Genomic DNA, 24,225 nt, shown 5'->3' with positions numbered 1-24,225 from the left:
TTACTAATTTTTGTCCTGTACTTTTCATTCTGCAGAAGAAATAAGCATTTAGGATTCCAGCTGTCATCTCAATTCCAGATGAAAATGCTGAAATGCTGACATGTTTGCAGGGTGGACAATCTGATTCTCATTCAGCTTTAATTTGTTTCCCCCAGACCCTCCGGTTTGTTTGGGTCTTTTCCAAATTCATTACATGAATGCTTATTTCCCCCCCCAGCGTACATTCCTGACACACTGGTGGGGTCATCTTGCTTATCTTAACCTGTCTGACGGTAAGGTTAGCTAACTAAACTTCCTTCTGTTCTCAGAAGAGAGAGATAGGTGAGCTCAAGAGGGTGAGTCATCCGTTACCCCTGAGCCACATCCCTGATTTTATTAAACTTACTTGGCTGTACCTCCAGGCGTGATTCCAACAGCACCTGGAAAGCAAGGTCTGAACCCTGGAGGGAACAACACCAGAAATTCCCAAAGTAATCATAAAGCTGATAAGGTGGTAGCTTATTCCCATAACAGTAAAGGGTGGCATCTTGCTTGGCTGCGACATGGTCAGTTATTCTACCATATGCTCTCTGAAGCTGTCTGTAAAATCATTTAAAAATCAGAAAACCAGAAGAGAGAACTCCTGGGCTGTCAAGCAGCTGCATCAAATAATCTTTGTGAACATTCATTGCTACAAGCTAAGTGTTTATTTATTTATACTGAGTGCTATGGACATCGGCACCAATTCAACAGCACCAAGAGGTCCTGCTGCAGCAGCTCTGACCCTGTTGTGCTGAGCACTGGACAAACATACAGGCTGTCCTGGTTTCGGCTGGGATAGAGTTAATTTTCTTTCTAGTAGCTGGTATAGTGTCATGTTTGGGATTTAGGATGAGAAGAATGTTGATAACACAGTGATGTTTTCAGTTGTTGCTAAGTAGTGTTTGTACTGCCAGGCATTTTTTCAGCTTCTCATGCCCAGCCAGCAAGAAGGCTGGAGGGGCACAAGAAGTTGGGAGGGGACACAGCCAGGACAGATGACCCAAACTGGCCAAAGGAATATTCCATAACATGTGACATCATGCCCAGTATATAAACTGGGGGGAGTTGGCCCAGGGCAGGGGCAGATCACTGCTTGGGAACTAACTGGGCATCAGTCAGCGAGTGGTGAGCAATTACAGTGTACGTCACTTGTTTTGTATATTCCAATTCTTTTTTTATTATTATTGTCATTTTATTGTTGTTATTATTATTATTAATCATAATAATTATTATTATTTTCTTCCTTTCTGTTCTATTAAACTGCCTTTATCTCAATCCACAAGTTTTACTTGTTTTCAGTTCTCATCCCCATCCCACCAAGTAGTGGGGGAGGCGTGAGCAAGCGCCCGCATGGTGCTTAGATGCCAGCTGGGCTTAAACCACAACACAGGCTTTGACATAAAAGTCAAAATAAAAAAGGAGGATGTCACAGATACACAGAAAATCAGAGTGGGGAGGCGGGGAGCAGGTAACTTGCCTACTGGATTGGAGCAGATCACTTGCCTCACCCTCAAGTTTTTTTACCCTTCTGCTCCATTTGATGTGGGAATGGCTCATCCCCACCTGAGCCAGCTCGCCTTGTGTTGGTGTGTGCAGATGCAGCGAGACCTTCACACTGATCTTGGCTCTTTGCAGAGTTGTGCTCCCACCCACGACCTGTGCCGGGCACCCATCATCCCCACTCACCGATCATCTTTATCCTCCCTATTTTGTCCATGAGTAACGCAGAGATGATGTTGCCCGGCAGCACAGACAGGCTGCCCAGGAAGCTGACCAGGTAGATCAGGAAATCATTGTCCTCCTCGAAGTCCAGCTGGCAGCCTTCCTTCTGCTCCAGAAATGTGTTGTTTATGAGCCTACAGTTGATGAATTTGTGTTCATAGAGATCTGCAAGGGAAAAAGGCAAAGTCTTGATCCTGTTTGGCTGATCTCCCTTGATACAGTAGCAATGGGATCAAAACCAAATCAAAGATTTGAGAGGAGCTCCTCACCAGATGGGAATGGCCAGGGAGTTTTTATTTTAGTGGCAAACTCTAGCTTCTTGCTTGGCACCTGGTGGGTGTAAGCTCATACACTCCTTTTATTTGTGGAGTCACCTGGACCAGAATCCCCATGCTGCAAGGACAGGGTAATGCAGGCTCTTGCTTTCACGGCATTATGGTTTGTTCTCTATTAGAGTAGAAATGAAAAGCTTTTTCGGGATAAATTAATGAATATTTTACTGCTTACGATCATCAGCCACAGGTTGGTTAAAATCATAGTTTAAGCTGGATTCATTGAATCGAGCTGTTAAAGTGCTAAGCATTTTGCCATTACTTTAACCTGCCAAGGTCCAAGCGCAGACTTTTGCATCTCCCATGCAGCAACCAATGACACCAGAAGCCGTGTAGTTAAAAACACTGATGGAGCAACCCGAAAATTCCTTCCAAATGTATCACCCTCTTTTTTCCATCATCACTCTCATTACCCAGCACACACACAAACACACAGAACCCTATCAGCCTTTCTCCCAGAATTTGACAAAATAGTTCCTAACTACAGAGATGAGACCATAGCAGGAATTCCATTACCAGTATTATGAAAGACAGTAGAGATGATGGTGCAGTTTTCAAAGAAGGTCTCACTCGATGTCACATCTTCAAAGTAGCATTCCTCAAATAATGAATGCTCAAATCTCACTTCCTTGAATTTCATGCCAATAAATCTGTGGGGCAGGAAACAGAAATTCACTCTCTGCTATAAGGTATTTTCTACACTATATAGCATGTAATGGCTGTTGCAGGAGACAGAGCACTAAGGGCAATTTCTAGGGTCATTTACAGAAAAGGTATTGCTTGAATGCATAACTGTCCTTCCAACTCCATTCTTACACATTTTGTATTTTAGTAGGAGAGAAGAGTTTGAAGAGGGTTTCTTTTAATGAGAGATGGACCTTTTAGGATTTCTGGCAGTTTTTCTGTTCCTCAAAATAGTCATATCTAAGAAAATGTGCTTCTAAGGCTGAATGGACACAAATCCTCTCATGTTCAGTACTAACCGTCCAAAGAGGACATAATTTCACTCAGTGCATGGCATTTTCTTTGTGAGCTGACCTTGCTGCCTTCCTTATTCTGCCCCTTCCTTCAGCATAAATAAAAAAAAGACATTATCAGGAGCCCATTGAGCTATTTGCTGAAAGGCTTCTGACAGGTGTTTAAACTCAAAGTGATTTTTTTAAGCAAAAATGCAGTAGGGTTTCTAGAGAGAGTGGGGAGATTATCTGAGTTCTGCTTGTAACCATCTCTGTTTGAGGACTATTGCTTATCATGTAATGAAAACAGATTACACTAAAAATAATCAACTGTGTCAGGTGATTGATTTCTCCTCTGATGGGAAGCATGACATGTCTGACCTGCCTGCCTGAAGGATGACACAATATTGATTTACCTGTGAAATTTTGCAGGGACACAGAGAAGATGTATTAGTTAATGCACAGGCATGTTTGGAAGATGTAAGGAGCTATTAAGAGCAAACATTATTGCTCTAGTTAAGAAGGCCATGACTGTCACCAAATAAAAAGCCTTCTAACATACACCCAGAAACTTAATTGAACTGAGCACTTACAACACAGTGTAGCATGATGGCTGTTTACACCATTAAATGAGAACTGCAGGGCTTCTTAACTGAAGCTACTAACAGATATTAATGTGCAAAATGCCACAAGAAGACTATTCAAGTCTTTTGCTTCATGTAAAAGGTCTCATAGGTTACAGCAAAACGTAAGCTGTTCTGCATTTGCTCAGTAATAGTCTGTGATGTATTTACTCCCAAAGGCTGTTAGAAGCCCTTTTCCTGTAGTTTGCTTTCTTAACATCCATCTTTCAAAGAGTCTTATAGCAATGGCCTGGTGTTCAATTGAGTTTTAAATCGCAGCCAAGGGCTGGAGGGAAAACACAGCTGTAAATCATATTGAGATATGCTCTGGGCACTATTGGAATGTAGCTTGATCAGGTTTTGAGTTTTTGAGTTGGAGAGGACCAAGGCAGGAGAAAAGTGATGTACATCACCGTTTTATGTCTTCGTCCTGCAGGGTGCTGAGCATCCTCAGTTCTCAATGAAGTTAGTGAAAACTGAGCATCTCCTCTGGGCATAAGGGTCCCCAATTCCTAAATTTGACCACTATCTACTTCTCACCAGACTTTTTTTGGCTGCTCAGTAGGCAGGGGAATAGGAATTACGAGGCTAGGTTTGCACCATCAAGCATAGCTCCTTGCTGTGGGGAAGGTCTCCTGAAGCACATGCGGACACATGCTGGAGTCCCCCACCAACGTCAATCAGATATATGCCAAAGAAATGGAGACAAATAGTTTCTGAGGGGAGAGGAACAACCTGGTCGGGTAACGAGGTATGGTTTCACCTGTGAAGATTAAAACAATGAGTGTTCTATGTAACATTGAACATCCAGTGGGACCTCCCCACATAGTGCAGCTGGAGCAACACTCTGCCTAGTCTATCCGGGGCAATGGGATCTCCACAGAATTTACGCAGGGGTATTTTTCCACCCATTTATTGGGATTTAGAAAAGTAATAATGGCCTGCTACAAATCACTAGGATTTATATTGCTGTGGAACACAGAGTGATTGGGGTCCAGGCTGGATGCAGAAAAAAAAACCACCAGGCCCAGCCCAAATAGGAGAAGGGAGGAAAGCAATGATGTTCTGCTAGAGTAACTTCACTGATCAAAGCACTAAAAGAGAAGGTGACACACTCATTCTGTGCAGAGACGCTGGCCCGTGTGGGAGAAGCACATGAGTACAACTGGCCATGGCACAGCTCGCACTAATGGGCTGCAGGATGGAGACTGGGCTAAGTCATATCGAGGACTTCAAGGCAAAATAGCTTTTCATTCTGGAAATGCAGCAGCAGCAGTGCTGGTCTCTGCTGCCCAAGACCAGTAGATGTCAGTCTGTGTTAAGGAAAGAGAAGTCACCTCTGCATCCAGAGCTGCCCAGCACAGCCAGGTGGGCTCCCACTGCCCTGCTCCCAGCAAGGGGCTGCTGGAAGCAGGACTCCTCACTGGCATCCCCTTGGGTCTGGAGATGTGAGTGGCTGAAGCAGAGTGTGTGAAAAACAGGATAAAAAGGATATTTGGTCTGTGGAAAACTGCCTTTGGGATTTGAGAGGTATAGACTGTGTGTCCAAAAGAACAACAGAGATTTTCAAGTTGAAGGAAAATAAAAAATAGCTTTGTAGAAATGTATTTCAGTTTGCATGCATCGAACCAAGTTCTGTTCACTTACTTATCATTTCTGTATTCCCCATTTCTATGGATCTGGTTTTCCAGGGTGAAATTAAAGGTGAAGTGTGACACTTCTTCCTCATCAAAGATCTTCACTCGGGATTCATATGCCTCTTCTTGGAGATACCGGATCATATCAGGGAACCAGACAATAAGGCCATAGTAACTATAGCAGGATGGGAGACATACATTAGGGATACAAGACACTGGCACTGCAAATACTGCAGTGTTTGCCAATGATCTACTCCATAACTTGTACACTTGTTAAATTCCCCATGCATATGCATTTCTGATACAAATTCTTGCTCACCTCTGACACAGGACCAAGAAAAGTTTCTCCCTACTCTAAACATTCAGCTGATCTCAGAAGCATGTTGATCCATTTTTGTTCACTTAAAGCAGGACAATTCATTTAAGTTTGACTCCTTGGCTGGGAAATACAGCAATGTGCTATCCTTGCTGCCCAAGAGACTAGCAGAGCAATAAGAAATTTGGAAACTCCCCCAGCAGGCAGATTTCTGCAAGTGTGAGTTAAACAAAATTTACCTGTAGTTTAGATTTAGGCTTACCTGAATAGTTTTGATCTAGATGAAGGAACAGTTGAGAATCAGGTACAGTTGTGTCTTTTTTTGTGTGGACAAGATCAAATGGAAGATCTAGAGATGAAAGTCGATATACTACTGCCTTACTAACCACTGCTCAAGTCCTGATTTGGTCAAAGAACCTTGTACTCTCATATAAGCAGTCAGATTGATGAATAGTTTGTAGGAGAGCAAGGCTTAGTACACAAAGACTCTTTAAAATAAGACCAGGATTAATTTGGTAATAGTTTATTTAAATGTGTAAATAATTATTCAAACTCTGAGGCCCCTCTCATTTCCTGAAAAAGTTGAAGAAGTACCTTACCTTAAGGCCATTGTAAACCAAACCACAGCCAGCATCAGTGTGTTCATCCTGTACTGGGCTGTTAAACAATATAGCACATTGTCCCAGACCTACGAATCCACAAGAAGGAATTAGCTGCAAGGACACACTAGCAGACACCTGACAGATTAATTTCTGAGTGCATCATAAATCTAATGTCAGTAAAAAGGGCTCATTGGGGGAAGGTCAGCTGTGTGGCTTACATTCAGTGTTTGTTCAAAATTATATTTATCAAGGTAAATGGCTTACAATAAGATCAATTATTCAGCTATGTGCCAGGGCACTTGATCTGAACCTTCTGTAATGAGCTGGAGTGCGTGACTACGGCTGGGCTGGGATGATGCAGTGTCTCTCTCAGGTTATATCAGTAAATGTGGATACAAGCCTGTTCTCAGACCCTCTGACAATTTTGTCTTTTCAAATATATGTATGGTCTCAGGGGTGCTTTCAAACCGAGCTCCAAAGTTCACTGAAGAGCAAAAACCCAAACACAGCTGGCACTTTAGGAGACATAAGATGACCTCAGGTAGGGATGAAGCCAAGCAGAGAAGGAGGCAGACCAAGATCTGCTCTTCTTGACCTGTTGCAGAAAATACTGCCAGGAACATGAGGGGATGTAACTCCTCATGGTCTTAACTTGCCACATAAATATAGTAATAGTATAGCACTCGCATTGCTATTAATTAAGAAAGACTGTCCTTTACTTTAAGCTCATCCTCCTAGACTAGAAGATCTAGCAAGGTTATCCACAAAGTTCTGCATGGACATAGGTAAGAAGCATAGCATGTGTGAAAGGTTAAATTAGCTGAAGAGACAATATAACATTGTTAGAAACTCAGTGTCCGCAGGAACAAGGAGCAAACACTCTTCTGAATCCACTGCGGGTGGTAAATTCACTTAGGCTTGGGACAGAGGGAATCAATATTTATCTGCTCAGAAGGAGAGTGGTTGGGGCTGGAAATCAAGCGCTCCTGGAAGCTCTGCACAGCTGGACTACTGTGATGCTCACAGGGGCATTTTGGGCCCTGGCTGGCAGTGTGGCAGTTTGCAGATGCTCACATCTGCATAGGAAGTGTAATCAGATTACAGCCCTTTGCAAATACCAACAGATTTTTTTTGAGTGAGAGTCCAGGTTTCAAGACACAATGACCTGAAGTAATGAGGCACTGAAGCCTGAAGCTCAAAAGGCCCTGTGGGATGTTTTTTTCTTCTCTTTACCTGTTTGAAAGTAGTCGTGATTCTGACCAGCCACCGCTGGTACCAGGTCCCTGTTGAGCTCTGGATTTCAATAAATTCATCTACTTGCTTTGGAGTTTTGATATAGGAAACCTGGGAAATAAAATAAAAAGGAGGAAAAAAAACAATTGGACTGAAGTTTCTAGAACTGATCTTGGGTGGATTTTAAATTCCATTGTCTTCTGGACAATGTTTCCACCTGATGTCTCTTACTATCTTTTCCTTGAATGTTATCACTAACAATTGAGCTAACCGTAATTGATTGACGAGCTTGCTGTAATTGATTTAATTACAGCTAGAGATTTTATTATAGAAAGAATCCTGCCCTCTTTCCTTCCTTTCATCTATCCCTCCATCCTTTCTCTCTCTCTTTCTCTCCTTCCATGAAATATTTTAAATGCATCACACTCATTTCAATCTTTCATTTATTGTTTAATGTGCCTGTGTACGACCTTATATCTCTATCCCTTAGATTCCCACTAGAAATTAGGACTTAGGCAATTATAGCAAAAATTATCTCCAAGATCAGCCACTTGTATCTGCATCAAACTGTGCCCTCAGGATCTCTTTCTTCAAAGACAACTGGCAGGAGTATTTCTCATTCAGCACCTTTTAAGTACCACTGGCAGAACTTCTATGACAAATGAATGTGTAGATGGGAATCTTTGCATCAGAAAATGCATCCTGTCATCAAGTGAGCTCACACCACGCAATCAATTCTCTTCACCAAAAAAATCTGAATTTTCAACACTGAACACCTAAACTGGGCTGCTCAAGAAACCTTAAAAAGAGGTCCCAGAAAGTATTTGCTCAGTAACTTTAAATAAAGGACATATTCAAGGAAGCCAGATATGTTTGTAAACATGAGAAGGAGGTGAAAATTTGCTGAATAAATTTCCAAGTATGAATGAGTGCCTTGGCTCAGCTGTGGAGTCTCTGTGTTCCTCTTGCTGGCACCGTTTAAATGTCAGATCTGGGAACTGTCCCGGTACCAGCTGACTCACCACAAACTGGCAACTTCTGTCCTATCAGAAAAACACAAAATCTGACAGTTTGTGCTACACCAGCCACACTGATCATCCGCCCATGCCAACGGATGTCGGTACATCTTGATTCAGCTGGCGTGCCATACCTTGAGGTGCAATACTGAGATCAGCCTATGCCGTAGCAGTCAAGACACTGTTGGATAGAGTAACGAGCACTAATGGGTGCTGTACAGCTGCTCCTTCATTCTCCTACTCAGCTCAGACTCTCATAGTGCCCTGCTTTGATATCCCTCTCTCTCTATCTACCTATTTGAGTTTCAGTCCTCTTTCCCTCCCACCACATGGCAGGACTGGCCAGCCCAGCTCGGCATTACAGCAAAGCCAGGTAGGGATTTAAAGAGATGATCTCTCTCGCCCTGGCTATCAAGGTTCACATTAGTCAAATGGTCGGTAGCTTAAAAATAACACATCCTCATTAAGTTCCTACCTGAACCTGCACACAGTTGTCATGCACAGATATTAAATTTTAATTTTCTTGAAGGATCATTCCTGAGGGGCCCTGTTTCATGACAACTCTGCTCAATGCAGAGCCTTGCTCTCTTTCTTGTTCAAAAAGACTTGTTTTACACAAAACTGTATCTCCTTTTCTCCATCCTTTAAGAGCACGTGCCTTCTCATCTTTAAAAGCATTAATCAAGAGCTATTCCCTGGCTAGGTCACTGGGAGTTTACAACTGAATTATCGTAATTTGCAACTAACCACAGCATACACCTTTTACCTGATTTTACTATTAACGCAGTCCATTGCTGTGACCTTTTTCACAACAAGCAGCAGACTAATGAGTAATAGCCACTCATCCCACTTTCCCTTGGAGAGATTAAAGATTGGGTATGAGGCAGGTGGAGTTTGGGAAGCTCATTAGAAGGTACATGAAGTTTAATCAGAGTTTGATTAGAAGCCAGAATGGAGAAAGGAGTGACTCAGATCTCCCACATGACTAATATCTCTCTTATTTGGTTTTAGTCTCTTAGAGCATACCAATTAAGCATTTGTGTAACTGTAAAATCACTGGTCTCTATGCTGTAGAGTAACACCAGGAATGAAGAGTACTCACTGCAATTCACAGGATCAACTAATTCTTGAAAAAACAGACTGGCATCTAACTTTAAATGCACAAAATGTATCTCAGAGTCCTTTTCCTGATTGCTGGGGGAGATTACATTGAAAGAGTCCCAAGGTGGAATAAACTGGTGCTGTGACACACAAAGGAAGGTATGTCCAGCTTTTCTTTTTACATGTTGATGGCTTTGTTAAACTCACCGTAAAAACCCTCTCTGGCTCACCCTTGGCGCGCATGTTGGTGTCATGAACTTGCTTGAGGATCATCCAGGCTTCATCATGTTTACCTATCTGAAAACACCAAAGAAAAGGAAAACAAATGTTGGAGTTCCCAGCTCTGTAATTTAACAAAGCATAGAGAGAAACCAATTCTAGAGGTCCAATACAGTGGAGAAGCACACATACAGCACTGGCTGCATTAAATATAAAGAGCTGAAAGCACGGATTTTATTCACAGAGTGCAGCATCTCTGTGCTGAAGAAAGGAGTTACCCTAAAGCTGTCTGAGGCAGGAGAGAAGTCAGGAACAGAGCTTTAAAACCAGATGAAAGAAGAGGATATGGATGAGGAGACCTGGGCTCTGATCCCACCTCTCCTAAAGACTTGCAGGGTTAACTTGAGCTAGGTATTACCTCATTTCACATCTGTGAAATGGGAATAAAGAATACTTGCTTAAGATTTCTGAAGTTCATGTATTTTACTCAGTAAAATGTACTCTGTCTTTTGCTCTTCCACTAGGATTCAGTAGTTATGTGCCCAAACTCTGTGAGATGTTTTCAGAATGCCTTTGTTGGACTTTTACAAAATTCCCAGCCCTCACCACCTTCTTTCTGTACCACATTTGGCAGTGAAATGCTAACCATCATTGATTGACCCCCTAGTCTGTAGTCTTTGGGGTTTAAGCAATCTGTGGAGCTAGTGCAGACATGTAGGAGTGGTTTTGCCTCTGAGCTTGTGCTATGCATGTTTGATGGGACAAAGACAGACTGATGGTGACACATTAGGGACCAGCTATCCTCTGTTAATATCAGACTGCAACGTTCAGATGAATCATCTTACCTCCAGCAAAAAACGTGGGCTTTCAGGCATGAATTTCAGTGCCACCAGGGAGGCGATACAGGGCAGAGAGCAGACAAGTACAAAGACTCTCCAGCTGTGGAAGTGGTACTTGGTTCCCATACTGAAGCCCCAGCCTGGAAAGAGCAAGAGCCAAAAAGTAAAAATTCTGACCAGGCATTCTGAGTTTTTCTCTCCTAAAGCAGCTCTGAACTTTACAGCTCTCTATGACACAGGGACAGGTTGAAAGTTTGCTATTCTTAGTACTGACAGCTCTTACGGGCTTAATAGCATGCTCAGTAGGTAACAGCAAGTGAGTTCATGTTCATTACAGAAAATGGAACATACTTGCTCAGGCTCTGCCTTTTAAAAACCTTCTTTTATCTTTGAGTTTAGAAATCATCTAGTGATAAGAATAGCTCCATGCAGCTGTAGGCAAGTAAGGCCGGGAAAGGGTAGAGGAATCAGGGCCATAATTTATTGCTGTTCTGAGATGTTACAAAAAGTTTACAAAGGTTATATCTTCTCTGATCTGAGAGGCACTTTAGAGACAGCTCCTTTCAATCTTGTACATCACACGTATTTCACATTTTATGGAAGCGAACTAGGAAAACAAGTTTATTTTTTTCCAGACCTACAAAACCTGAGCTGGGATTCAAACTTAGAATTCAAGATTTAATCCTGCATTTGAGATTCCCCCTCTCCTGCTTTTTTCCTGATGTCTGACCAGGTCAGGTATTCCCCTGCTAAGGACTAGGAAGTACAGCATTGTTCTTACATTGCTCCATTTACTTTCCCTAGGCTCAAATCTCAGAAGGAATGCTGAATTCAATTTTTTTTTTTTTTCTATAAACATTTTTATTCACATAATAAGGAAATAACCAAGCAATGATTTTTGCAGAGGTCTCATCTGAGACAGTCATGGTGTTCTACTCATTTCACGAAGTTCCAAAATAGTAGGTGGAACATGGGAAATCAAAAGAAGAAGCAATAAAAGCACAACATCAAAAAGTAATCTGAAAAATAAATGTAATGCAAATACATAAGGACTTTTTAAAGCAAATGTAGTTGCAGATAATAGACTTATTTCAACCTGACACCACTATGCAGTAAGTTTGCCTATTTCTTCCAACAGTCTCTGTCACATCAATCAAAAGCATGAACATTTCTTTATACTGAATGTACTTTAAACATGGTAAAAATGGATTGATAGATAGGTAAATGTTAGTGTTTTTCTTCATGGTCTTTATGGCCTGCCCTACTTTCCTCAAACAGGATTTTGCAAACAGCTGGTGTCACTGAATACCGAGAGAATTAATCTTTTCCAGTAGATATTTGCTTCTGATGTTTTCCTAGGATATACATGAGTTACAAGGAATACCATGTGACATGCAGATTTTTGCTCCTCAGAGCAGTAATATGTTTCCAAGTACACCCATCTACTTTTTCTCTCTCACTTCCAGCTCTGGGCAGGGAACCCATTCCACTCCTGAACCCACTTAGGTGGTCAGATGTGACTCCAGGCCATCACATGCTGGGGAGGTGTGTCACCAGATACACAGCCCCGAGAGTGTTGACACTTGGCTAAGGAAAAGAACACGTGCTGTCCTCACTGCTGTCATTCATAGCACCCAGTAATTCCCTGATTAAAATTAGTTATTTTTGATAACTGGATCAATTTTTGCAATGTAATCTTAGTCCAGTTTTGCCAGAATGCGCTGACATTTAGATTAAGAGCTCAGGCTCTGGCGGTATAATTCAAAGGGTGTATTTGAAGCTTTTGATGGAAAGCAGCCCTTATCAGTCTTATTTACAGCGTTAGTATCAGTCAATCAATCATGCAGTCAATTTATCAGACCTATTGTGTGCACTTCAGTTATCTATTATTTTCAGTGTTGTTTATGCTGGGTTGTGTAAGGACTGACTAACACTACTTGTGCAGGGTTTTGGGGTAGCGTAGTGATGCAGGAATGTGGTGGTGTTGAAAGTCAAAAGCATAAACCAATTACCGTAATGTGGGATGATGCTCCAAGCCATTGCTGAAGCAAAAATGCCACCAATCATCCAGAACATGCAAAGCCAGCTCAGGTGTTCCCCTCTCTTCTCACGAGATAGGAATTCAGAGAAATAGGCAAACACAATGGGGAGGGATCCCCCAATACTGAGGAGAAAAAACAGCACATGGGAAGAATCAGAGTGTTCTTCAATGTCTTTGTAGTTAGGATTGCACATATAAAGAGGGGAGGTCACACTCACAGACACGCTGCACAAACATGAGACTTGTAGGAAAAAATGCAAATCTCTCTTTGGCTGGACTGGTCTTAGACATCAAGGATAAACAAGATCCTTCTCATGCTCTGAAAGCTGAATTTCCTGTACAGTTTATATAAAGCCAGTGTAATGCCTGCTTTTCACCTAGACATCTTCTCTGTTGTTATTTTGTGATAACTTATTTTAGGGAGGCAAAATACAGGCAGGTGATGGGAACTGCTGAAGGTCTCATTGGAGGCCCTGGCAGTCAGGACTGTAAACCGAGGTGACATTTATCAGTCTCACTTGCCTTTCTGCACAATTTGAGCAGTACCAGAAGAATGTCCATGACCAAACTTTGCTACCACTAATGCTTTAAGGGTCAAGAGTGAGGTAATGTAACCACACGTGCTAAACAGCAGTGCCATCCCGGCTCGGTACCAGAGATGCATCCCCCAAGCAGCATTCCTTCTCCCACCCCACACACCCAAACTGCTGAGCCATGATGGGACTCCTCCAGAACATGGGACAGATTCACCAGTTACCCACCCGAGGCCCGAAATAAGGCGGCAAAAGAGGAAGAATCCATATCCCTGGACGAAGGAGGAGAGGAATGCAAAGGCAGCATTGATTGCAAGTGATATGATGAGGCATTTCTTTCTTCCCAGTTTATCAGCGAGGCCGCCCAGCAAGACAGCTCCCACCATCATTCCTAAGTAGACTATCAAGCCTAGAAGTGAGAGAGAGAGACAGTGAGTTTTGTAACCAGGTGGAAATTGTATGTGATGTAGAAGCAGATTTTAAAGCGGCCGTACGGCAGCTGATGTCAACCTGGCCTACTATGCTATAAAGTAGACATACCCCCATTCCCCCCAAATTAGCTGTCTCAGGTGCCAGACACTCTATCCATTGGTGGAACCTAATTTTCCCATCTTGTGCCCCTGAGCTTGCATCACTCCCTACTGCACTGCATCATTATAGACATACCCTCATTTGACCAGACCCACATCTTTCTTTCCCAACCTCACTGCTCACATATCCCCTGCACGTAAGCAATGGCCAGGCATAAGCAGCTTAGGATGCACGTGTCCCAGCTATGTGCCACCAATGATACAACAGAAGTCTGATGTCTTAATTCCGCTAACCCCCCTGAGCATAATGGGACTGAGGATGTGTAGGGAGGAGGCTCTCACTGGCTGCTGTTTATGCTCAGAAAGCTGTGAGCGCAGACAGACTGCTAAACCATGGCTAAATCTCTTCGCAGGTTACCTATCCTACCCATGCTTCCTTTGCAGTATATCATCTCCTTCACTCTCTGCTTTTCCTAGCTTTATCTGAAAGGATTGGTCTGTTACTGAGACTTACCTTGTGTAGCACAGCTACTTCCTTCATTACTGAGCCAAGACCTGGCATCTAACTAAGGGACAACTTAGAGAAAAGAGCACAGTCTTGATGTGGAACTTTCAGAAGGGAGAACCTACTGCTTGTCTTGCCAGTTTGCTCTATAGAGTTATTGCTGACATTGTTAAGAAAACTGGATTCTTCTTTTTAACTTGACTTCATTAGATCTTCTACTATAGGGTGCTCAAAAGACAGTTTCAGTGACTACATTCAGTCCCAGGCTGAATAGGAGAGAATGGTTTTCTTCTCCAAATAGGCTCCCTATACCCAGCTCACCATGTGCTTGTAACTCTGGCCTAGAAAACACAGCAGTTGTCCTTGGCTCTTCTACTGACCCTGCCACCAGAAGGGCCACCTATTGTATTGCCTTTTCCTTTATGTGGGTACCAGTGTAAATAGCACTAATTAATAATGCTCAAAGGTCCAGGAATATTTTTTCATTTATTTTATCTACTTTCCAGATGTAGAGACTTCAGTGAGCAATAGTCCTAGGAAGAATCACAAGCTATGGTCCTTTTGCTGGCAAAATTCCTGTTGAAGCCTGCAGGAGTTATGATGTGAAAGGACAGTAGGATCAGATATTAAGCATTTAAAATCTAATAGCAATCAGTACTGGAGGGTTGGAAACATTGATCAGCTAGAGTGAAGTGATTTGCACTGCTATTAAGGAGTAACGTCTGGGAATTCATCAGTCCAGCAGCTGGCAGCACATGGACCAGGTCTTTGAAGGCTGTATTGGCCTCTGGGCTTCAGATTTTTGTTTTAGGCTTGTCTGTTCATTCCTCTGAGCCAGGAAAGATGTAGGGATAGAAGGGATCAGAGAGAAGCATATGTCTCCAAGGGTCCTCCGAAAATGCCCAGATGAGGCAAGAGCACAAGGCGATGGACTGTCAGCAGGTGGATCAATGCTACTGAAGTTATTCTGAGTTTCACAGTGCAAAAGACAAAGCCCTTCATGCTTTGTCTGCTTGCTGTGTGTGGATGAGGCTGCCTCTGCCTTAGCATGGCAGGACCAAAACACTTGGTGACCAGGTGACTACTGCATGCTCTGATGGCTCTGCCAGCTGCTGAAATGGAAGTGTTTGGGGCAGCACATCCAAGCACACTCTTACTGCATTGGCAGCTCCTTGGCTACTAAGCAGCATGTCTCAGAGCTGTCTACTGCAAGCTAGTGGTCCACAGAGTAGGAGCAGTATCACCATCACCACATTTCAAAAGAAAGTGGTGGCAACCACTGTATTTGCTGGGGAGCACAGAGGTGCAAGAGGCTGTTCCCAGAACACCTCCTGTATCATCTCAGACACCACAGGCAGGATTATAGTCTATGCCTATAGGTTGCACAGTCCTGCTGTGGAGATCCTGATGGGGCCTGATCATGGCTGGATATGATCCAGAGGAGCTGAACTACATCAGGATGGAGGAATATCTGCTTGCTGGAAAGCAGAACTTGCAGTGCAGGGAATTCTTGAAGGAAAAAATGATGCTTGGAGATGTTGGGAGTCTGGGGGCATGGCAGGTTCAAGACCCAGCTGAGCTGGGGTTGAAAGAAACACCATAACTCAAGAAAAGCATCAGTGTTCCCTGCATCCCTGACCCCTAGTGAAGGCAGTGGATGCTGAGCAAGTAAATACACTGCCTTAATAGGAAACATTCCTCTTCACTGACTGAAGAAATGCAGCTAAAAGAAACATTTTTCAGGCATGGTTGGGGAACATCCCTTTGGAGGGTGATTCCTCACCTTGAACCAAGTGTTGACTTCTCTTGAGAGCCAACGTTTTCCCCAGGACCTGTTCTGTTAAACACATCACTTGGGAAACAAGGTGATGCTGAAATTTTTTTTGCAATTAACGTTTAAACAAGACGATCAGTCTGATGGCTGAATGCTGTTCTGTGCTATCCAGCAAAGCTAGCTAGGGACTAATGCAGAGGGTTATTTGGCAGCTGATTCCGTCTGTCTTTTGATAGCAAATGCCTGCACTTGATTTGAAATGCATTACTAAATTAAAAGCTATGCAGCAGAGATCCACTGCAGCATTTGAAGGATACTTTTCTCACGTTAATTAGAAGTGGAAAAGTTCGGACTTCTGAAATCCCCCCCTGTTCCATAGCAGAGTGGTGGGGTCACCTCTCTGGGAACGGTTCTGCTTTCTTTTCTATCCATACGATGTCTAAAGGGCAATCAGGATTTTGTGTGTCAAAGGCAAAAAATCTGTTCTTGCCTGTTAACAGCCTTTGTACCAGAACCATAGCACAGGATTTTGCAAGCGCAATTGTACCTCCACCGTAAGCAAGTGGCTCTGTGCAATCAATACCCACACTCCCTGCCCTACCCTCCTGACCTGAGCTGTCCTGGTGACGTGACCTGAAGGTGTGTAAAGGATTCAGATACTGATCTGCAGCAGAGAAGATATGTACACGTCTCAGAATCTGAAATCTCTTTCTCTATTAACTTTGGCCTCCAGCTTGCTCGCTGAAGTGCAAATTACAAGGGAGAGCTGAAGCAAAAAACTGTTTCAGTCCAAAATCTTTCTGAAAGAAGAATCTTAATGCAGTGTTGTAAGGCTTAACGCATTTACCCTGGCTCCCCAGCTACATTTAATGGAGCAGCTCTGATCGCAACCAGCAGACAGAAGTGATGATGAACCCTGTATCTACTCCCTGGTGCATCACAGCCACCCATCTGACAGTGAGCCCTGCCAGCACCGTGTGAGCGGCTCACAGCACAGCTCAGCCCACACCACTGGACCCCGATGAGGAAGAAAAGAATACCTGCTAGAGTTAATTTTTTTTTTTCCCCTGAAGAAAATCTCTGGATGGCAGATGTTCATCCAAATCCCCTTAATAACAGAAGATGTCCCAGGCCAGGAGGAGGTGGAGGAGGTTGTTACTGTCTTCTAGCTCATGATTGATTGCAGCTGAGTACCCTGGCTGGCAGCAGGGCAGCCACCTCTCTGGCCAGGGGAAGAGTGGGCTTAGCTTGGGATGGGGCAGTGTTTGAAACCAGGCATCAAGAAGTGGAGTGGAGCTGCTTTTGTGGGCAAGCCCCTGCAGATTCTGACTGAGGAACTCAAACTTGTGATGGAAGGGAAGATTATATCTCTGCAACACAGCATCCATCAAACAATAAGCAACATAAAATGCAGCAGAGCTGTTAATGTCACAAACTCACTTAGAGGATGTGGCTTTCATTGGTTATCTTATGTGATAAACCAATGGATGCATTGTTTCCTAGAAATTTAAAACAATGAAAATTTGTAGTAAAGGAAACCTCAGGGATGACCAAAGACTGTCCGCTTGGCCAGTTTCTGAGGTGATGGATCCTGGTTATAGAAATGTGTACTTCAGGGTTGAAACAAAATCAGCAGGACACTTTATTATGATGGACAGGTCTCTTTTGGGAAGACTGCATGTTCTGGCCAATATCATTAAAACTTTTGGGGCAGCTGCTATAAAACGCTCTGTCAGCTGATGGGTCTTGGGACCCAAGGTGCAGAACAACATCAGGCTTTGCAGATTGCTGTGTCCTGGATTAACAATAAGGTGGCAGGGACCCAGGGAGGAATGTAATAGTTACTCATACAGTCTCCATGCAGGAGAGACAGTCTTCTGGAGAACACAATGATGTTTATTTCCTCTGAAGGAGATCCAGCTCATATCAAGGAAACGCAAATTTTAAGGAGAATTAGACCAAGAAAAGTGATCACTGAATGGTATTTCTTTTCCTGTGTTACCTCTGTCCACCAAATATTCTATGGAACAACATTACAGTGGTTTGTACCAGAAACTTGACTTCAAACCTCAGCTTCAAACCACACAGACCTAGGCTGTGCTAGGAGGGCTCAGCTTCCAAATTAACACATGCAGTGGTTGGGTGAAATGTTAAGGGCAACTCTGAATAAGCCATTATTTGCAGACTATTCCACGAGTAATGGAGTATAATGAATGCCTGCGGGAAAGTCTGCAATAGCCTCCCATAAAATTGGTGGAAAACCAAAGAGCAGAAGTTCTAAGAATAAATTTCAGGTTATGACTCATCCAATGCTGAAGTTATAAGGAAAATATGTGACCACTGACTGGGCTTATTCCCACTAGAAAAGAGGTAACATATACAGCATTTTCACATTAAGAAATTTATTAGCCTTCATTGAAGTTGTATGCTCCATGTTAGACAGGAATTATGGACCTAAAAGCTGAAGTTCTAGGAATAAGGAAAGGCAGATACAATATACGGCTATGTGTGTGCTAAACTGTATTTTTACTAGTTCAGTATAATTAAAAGTAGACTCAAGGGTTTCAGAAAGAAAAGAAAAATTCAAGGTTTACTTAAATCTCCATCACAAGCATGAATTTCTTTCATTGACAGTTAATGCGATTAAAGTTCTTAAAAATAAGGCATATCTGAAAATAATCCCTTTCAAGTCAGGACAAGGACTCGTGGAATCAATGGAAAATTTGAACAGAAAAAACCCCAGCTCATTGGGAAGAATTAGTCCCAGAGTCCTTGGGGCTGTCAGGAAGGTGAGGAGACCACCTGGGTCCAGGTGCAGGGTTGTCTCACCTCTGCTAATAGGTCTGCATGGAGCCAGTAACCACAGGATATTGGAAGATCCTACCTGCCTTCAAAGCCCAGGCCACTAGCAGTACAGCCCCGCAGTAGAAAAAGGCGGCTTTGGAAGAGGGAAACCATTTGGAAAACAGAAAAGGATTAGGAACTTATATATCTTGCAATTCAAACTGTAATAAAAATGAAATCCAAATGCTCTTACCGATGTAGCATCTGTTATACGTGGATGCACTTTATGGACACAAACAAAATTTTGTGAGTCTGGACAGTTTGTGAGATGGATGAGGCAAGGCACAGGATCCAATTGTGCATAAGTAATTTAAAGAGAGGAATAAACCAGTGGTAGTCCTGACTGTCTCTTGCTCTAGCGATGGCCAGCATGTCCCAGAACAGGGGACCGTCTCAGCAGACAATGAGCTAAGGGGCCTTTTTTCCCCTTCTTCCTGGAATTCCTAATCTGCTTTTCCTTGTAGGTTTATTAGTGCTTTCCCCATGAATCTCCTTGACCTTGTAAATGGAAATCAAATGTAAGGGTAGTCTCGTTGCACTTGCCTTATTGATTAAGTACAAGCAGAGAGACTTCATCTGCAGCTAACGGCTCTGCCACTGAGAAACGGATCGCCTGTGTGAAAGGCGGCTTTCCGTTTTCAGAGATCTGGGGGCGGAAATCGGGCGAATCTGGCTGCTGAGACTGAGGGGATTCTGCACATTAAAGCCAAAGGTGGGTGCGTGAATCGACGAGCGCTTTGACGCAGCACTGGCAAGGCGACGCGCACCGAACCCTCCAGCCAGCGCTGCCAGCACCCAGGGCGTGGGTGGCTGTTTGCACTCAGCCGGCTTCGCAGCCCCCCCATGGGACTTGTCCATCACTACAATATTCATAGGACCATCTGGTTCCCCCACCCAACTCCTCTGCTAAAGCAAAGTTTTCAACAGAGGAAGCCAAACAAATGCTTTGCTGTTAAACGAAAACCTGTTCATGCTGGCTCTCGTCAGATGAAATTCCCACAGTGTTTATAAATGGGGACGCAGCCATCCCCATATTGGAACTGTACAGGATGTGGGGTGTTCCCAGAAAATACCTTTTTTCCCCTAACATGTCCGTAGCACTCAGGGTGATGACGGTCCTTGGGCTGCGGGACCGTTTCTGCCCGAGAGCAAATTTGCAGCTAGGAATTTGTGCCCAATGCTCAGGACGTGGACGCGGCCAGGTCTTGTCAGGGTTTAGCTGGCTGCTGTGTTGGGGGTCCATGGCCGTGGAGGTGCAAAACAGGCAGCCACAAGCCACAGCAGAGCAAGGGAGCCACGGCTGCGCTCATCTGCGCTTATCCATCAAAAAAAAATAAAAAAAGAAGTGGAGAAAAGCCACTGAGCTCTGCCGAGGGGATTAGGATTTACTGTCATATCAGGTGAATTCAGGTCAATGAGAAGCTGAGGCCAGATTTTATCTCAGCTGATAATAAAACATCCTCTTCACACAACTAAAAGCAAGGATACTGTTACACATCCTATTTAACCTGACTCACACAGCCAAGCTTGAATTGCTACATAACTGCATAATTACTAATAGGATCTTTTTTCTATTTTTTTTTATCTAACATTGCGAGGTTAAGAGTCTGTAAGATGATATTCTCCTTAAAATATTATTATTAAATCATAAAAAGGAAAAGGGAGCTGTGTGCCTGAAGAAACAATTTTATTCTCAGCATTGGTGTGGCTGTTTTGCAGTTATGGGTAAAGCCCTTAAAAATTTTCTTGTCTCAGTTTACTGAACTGTGAAATGATGACAACAAAACTGCAGCTCTGGGGATCTGGGAAGTCTGATGCTTTAACTGTGCCTTGAGTTTTTTATATGCAGGATGTGAAAAAGTTTAAAACATTACCGTGGCACCATCTTTTATACTTGCTGTGTACTTACTGCTCTACACTTGCAAATATGATATTTAGTCCTCTGATAGGTGATTAAAAGCACCTGAAGATATACATTTATACAATTTTTCTCCAAATAATGATACTGTGTGCCTTTCAGCAGATAAGTAAATACAAATTTTATGACTCTTCATATGATTATCCTTAGTAAATTAAAAAAAATCTGTTTCTGACAAGATGTATTATACTGAAAAGGAATATTCTGTTTCAGTAAATTTAAGAAAATAATTATTATTATTATGACTACTGCTGGTGAAAGCTCACCAAAGCAGATTTATCAAATGAATATGTAAAAATAATGTTACAAGTTACCAAACTTATTCTTAACAACTACTGTTAAAAATTGATGAAATCAAACTGCCAAAATATAGAGAGTTGTTTTTTCTTTTTTTTTTTTATAATACCCCTGCAATCATCTTCAAAATAGCATTTCGCATAACAGAAAACTCCAAATATGTGTTTTGTCCCACTAGGGATATTTAGGGCTAAAATAGCTGTTAATTTGCATCTGATGGCGAGATGTTTATTTTCAGTACAAAATGTAAACGTTTTCTAAGATGTGTCATATTCACTTCACACATTTTGTGAAACACTGTGGGCATCTGTTTATTTGTAGTTTTTGCATAATTTGGCTATAATTTCCTTGATATTTTTCCATGCTTGCTTTCTGAGGGAGGAAAAATATGCCATATACAGAGTATTTAACGCAAAATATCCTTTTAGCAGAAGCTGAACTTCACTAAATTGGTCTTTAGGGGGCATCTACTTTAGCTCTTTTATTTATCCCTTCCTACTTCTGCAAGATTTCGATAACTTACCTGACTTATTTCCCATTTTTTCCCTCCGAGCTTCTCTTGTTATGGCTGAGACCTTCTCGTGCGTTTAGATGTCAGCAGCCACCTGGAAGCAACCTTAACTCCATCTGGGATAACCTGATATGTTTCCTTAGCAAAAATGCGTTGAGATGAACGGTTGCTTGGGAATAAACACAAGCTTATCTGCAGACATCTATTGGTACATGGGGATAAGATAAGGGACAGTAACTCATGTGTGGATAATAACCCTGCTTCCCTAAAACCTCGTGATAATCTGAGGGAAACCTGTGCCCTCTCTAATCAACCCTCCGTTCATTCTGTGCAGGCCGACTCTTGCAAGATTGTCACTGCACATTAGGCAGAAATTGAGGTGATGAGCTCTTTGATTGCCACCAAGTCAACCTGTAAGTATCACTGAACTTTGAGTATTAGCAAAATCAATTTGCAATAGCACAACCCACAGACCATCAAGGAAATGGAAACATGGAGGGAAACGAGCATGTGCTGGAAGCTCTGAGCTTTGTTAGGAGGTATCTTTTTTCTAGTTGCAGGTGGATGGGTGCTGAAGCTAATCCAGGCAAGGTTTTGAGGCAGGTTATGTTCTTGTCTCCATCAATAGCACTTGCCAAGCCTTTCCCTTCAGGACCTGATATCTGTCTGTCCTTATCATACTGGGTACCCACCACTGCTCAAAAAAGGTATGAAAACCTCTTGCAGGAGCAGTATTTGGGACACCAGGCTGTGCTGGAGGCAGGTCTACACCCAAACCTCATGTCCCTGCACTGCTGCCTGCCAAACCGCCAACACTCTCCGCTCCCTGCTGCTCCCCTTAGTTTGGCAGAAAGCTCTCCTCCTCCTCTCCAGACCCAGAGATCTGCACTCTTCTCTTCTTACACCCTCCAGCAGCCCCGTACTCACTCCAGCCTCCTCACACCCTCACTTCTTGATGTCCTTGGGTATTCATTACTCATATCAGTGCACTGCTCTGCAATCTAAGGATTCTTAAGCCACACTTAATTCATTTTCACAAAGGATCGTCTCACAAACCTCAGATCCAAGAGTAAACCTGCAGCGGAGAAATATCCAGCAGACGAGAAAGTATGTTTAACAAATAAGACGGACCGAATCAGAGACCTGCCTCATGTACAACACCAATCAGTAACAACTGAGTGCTACCATAAATACCCACTTTCTTCTCTGCCTCAAACTAAGATGAATCAACTTTTATTGTTTTTAGGAAAATTCTTTTTTTTCCTCATATTTAAGCCACAAAATAGTGTGAATACAAGCTTTGACAGCAGATCCCCCAAACAAACAAGCTAAGGACAGAAGAAGTTGTTCTGCAAAACCAGGTTCTCAAAAGTTGTCTTTTAAAGTGGGCAGGAAAGGCAGCAAAAAGAGTGCTCTTCCCCTAATTAGCAGTTCCAGATTAGCTTGGTTAATGTGCGGGAGGCTGGAGCTGGGATTGGATACAGACCCAAATGTCTCCTTGCTTATTCAGGGCTTATCAGAACACCCTGAACTTTCAGCCTTGCAAATATTGAGCTGGAAAAAGCAAAACGAGCTCTCGGGAGATTTCTTGTTCATTTTTACCTCTGGTTGGGCCAGAAATACTTCAAAGATAGATTTTCTTGTGACATTTGAAGTTTTCTGACTCGGGTGTCTGCCAGAGCTTGAGCTCTATGGAGATAGACATTTATGGGGCCAGAGTTTCAGAAGATCTCAGCTTTCATATAGTCACCAAAATAAATGACCTGCTTTTCAAAAAAGGGCTCATCACTGAAAAGGCACCCAGCCTGGTGTCCCATAGGGAGCTCGTGAATTCGGAAGTCCCCTTGAAATCAGGATCCAATTGTGAGCGATTTGCTTATAGATATCTGACCTGAGATATTTCTAGCTAGAATTTTTAAGTGGTTTGTGAAGCAAAAAAGTTAGTGAACTCTTTAAGGCACAAAACTAAGTACAAACCTAGCTAACTATAGAAATAAACATCCTGATCCTCAAGTTCAAAGAAAAAAGAAGAAACAGAAGAGAAAAGTGTCTAGGACCTCAGTACACCAAGACGAGAGGTCTATATAAGGGTAATTATCTATCGCTTTTGTCACATGAAAATAATGCAAATAGAATGGACTCAAGGGCTGGGGTCTAATCCAAAATCTGCATTTACCTTGCCTCAGGCAGGGCTTCTGGGCCAGAATGTATGAACTACAGGCCCCGATGGTTCCCCTACAACCCCAGTACTTGTCCATCAAGACACACTCTCCCCCTCCTAAAGCAGTTCTTCCAAGAGCTACTTTATTTTCCTTCCAGATGCACTGTACTATTGCACAGTTGGCTCTCACTACAGGCCATGCTGGATACTTTCCTGATTCTTGGAGATCTGGGAGACTTTGCTGTCTTTGGCTTATAATGTGCAAGGAAAGAAATTGTTCATCCAAACCTTTCCACCCAGACTCACTCCCAATAACTAAGCCTTTGTATTTTGACCACAGGGAGATGTCAATGGTGATGCAAAAGGGATGTTGCCAGTAGCCTCAACCTTTAATCCCCATACAGCACATTAATTGCGTTCCACAGACCTAAGAAGAAACCTCCATTGGCTACTGCTGATCCAGTACATATTAGCAAACTGCTCTGACCGAGAAG

The 24,225-nt window shown here is 42.8% G+C and overlaps 1 protein-coding gene across 6 annotated transcripts in view; it reads right to left on the bottom strand.

Annotated features, from left to right (window-relative positions):
• Positions 1-24,225, bottom strand: part of SV2B (synaptic vesicle glycoprotein 2B) — a 69,569-nt gene that overhangs the window by 7,398 nt on the left and 37,946 nt on the right. For all 6 annotated transcript variants that reach the window (XM_030015142.2, XM_030015147.2, XM_030015144.2 and 3 more), the window contains 9 exons: positions 13,420-13,600; positions 12,630-12,781; positions 10,624-10,757; positions 9,767-9,856; positions 7,443-7,553; positions 6,207-6,295; positions 5,302-5,466; positions 2,592-2,725; positions 1,708-1,908 (listed from right to left, as the gene is read on the bottom strand). In XM_030015142.2, coding sequence (XP_029871002.1) covers positions 1,708-1,908; positions 2,592-2,725; positions 5,302-5,466; positions 6,207-6,295; positions 7,443-7,553; positions 9,767-9,856; positions 10,624-10,757; positions 12,630-12,781; positions 13,420-13,600 — 1,257 coding nt within the window. The remainder of the gene's footprint in view (positions 1-1,707; positions 1,909-2,591; positions 2,726-5,301; positions 5,467-6,206; positions 6,296-7,442; positions 7,554-9,766; positions 9,857-10,623; positions 10,758-12,629; positions 12,782-13,419; positions 13,601-24,225) is intronic.

Source organism: Aquila chrysaetos, chromosome 5, assembly GCF_900496995.4.
Source record: "Aquila chrysaetos chrysaetos chromosome 5, bAquChr1.4, whole genome shotgun sequence".
Lineage (NCBI taxonomy): Eukaryota > Metazoa > Chordata > Aves > Accipitriformes > Accipitridae > Aquila > Aquila chrysaetos.
Note: the sequence above shows the minus strand (reverse complement) of the source record. Positions and strands in the feature narration are given on the sequence as shown.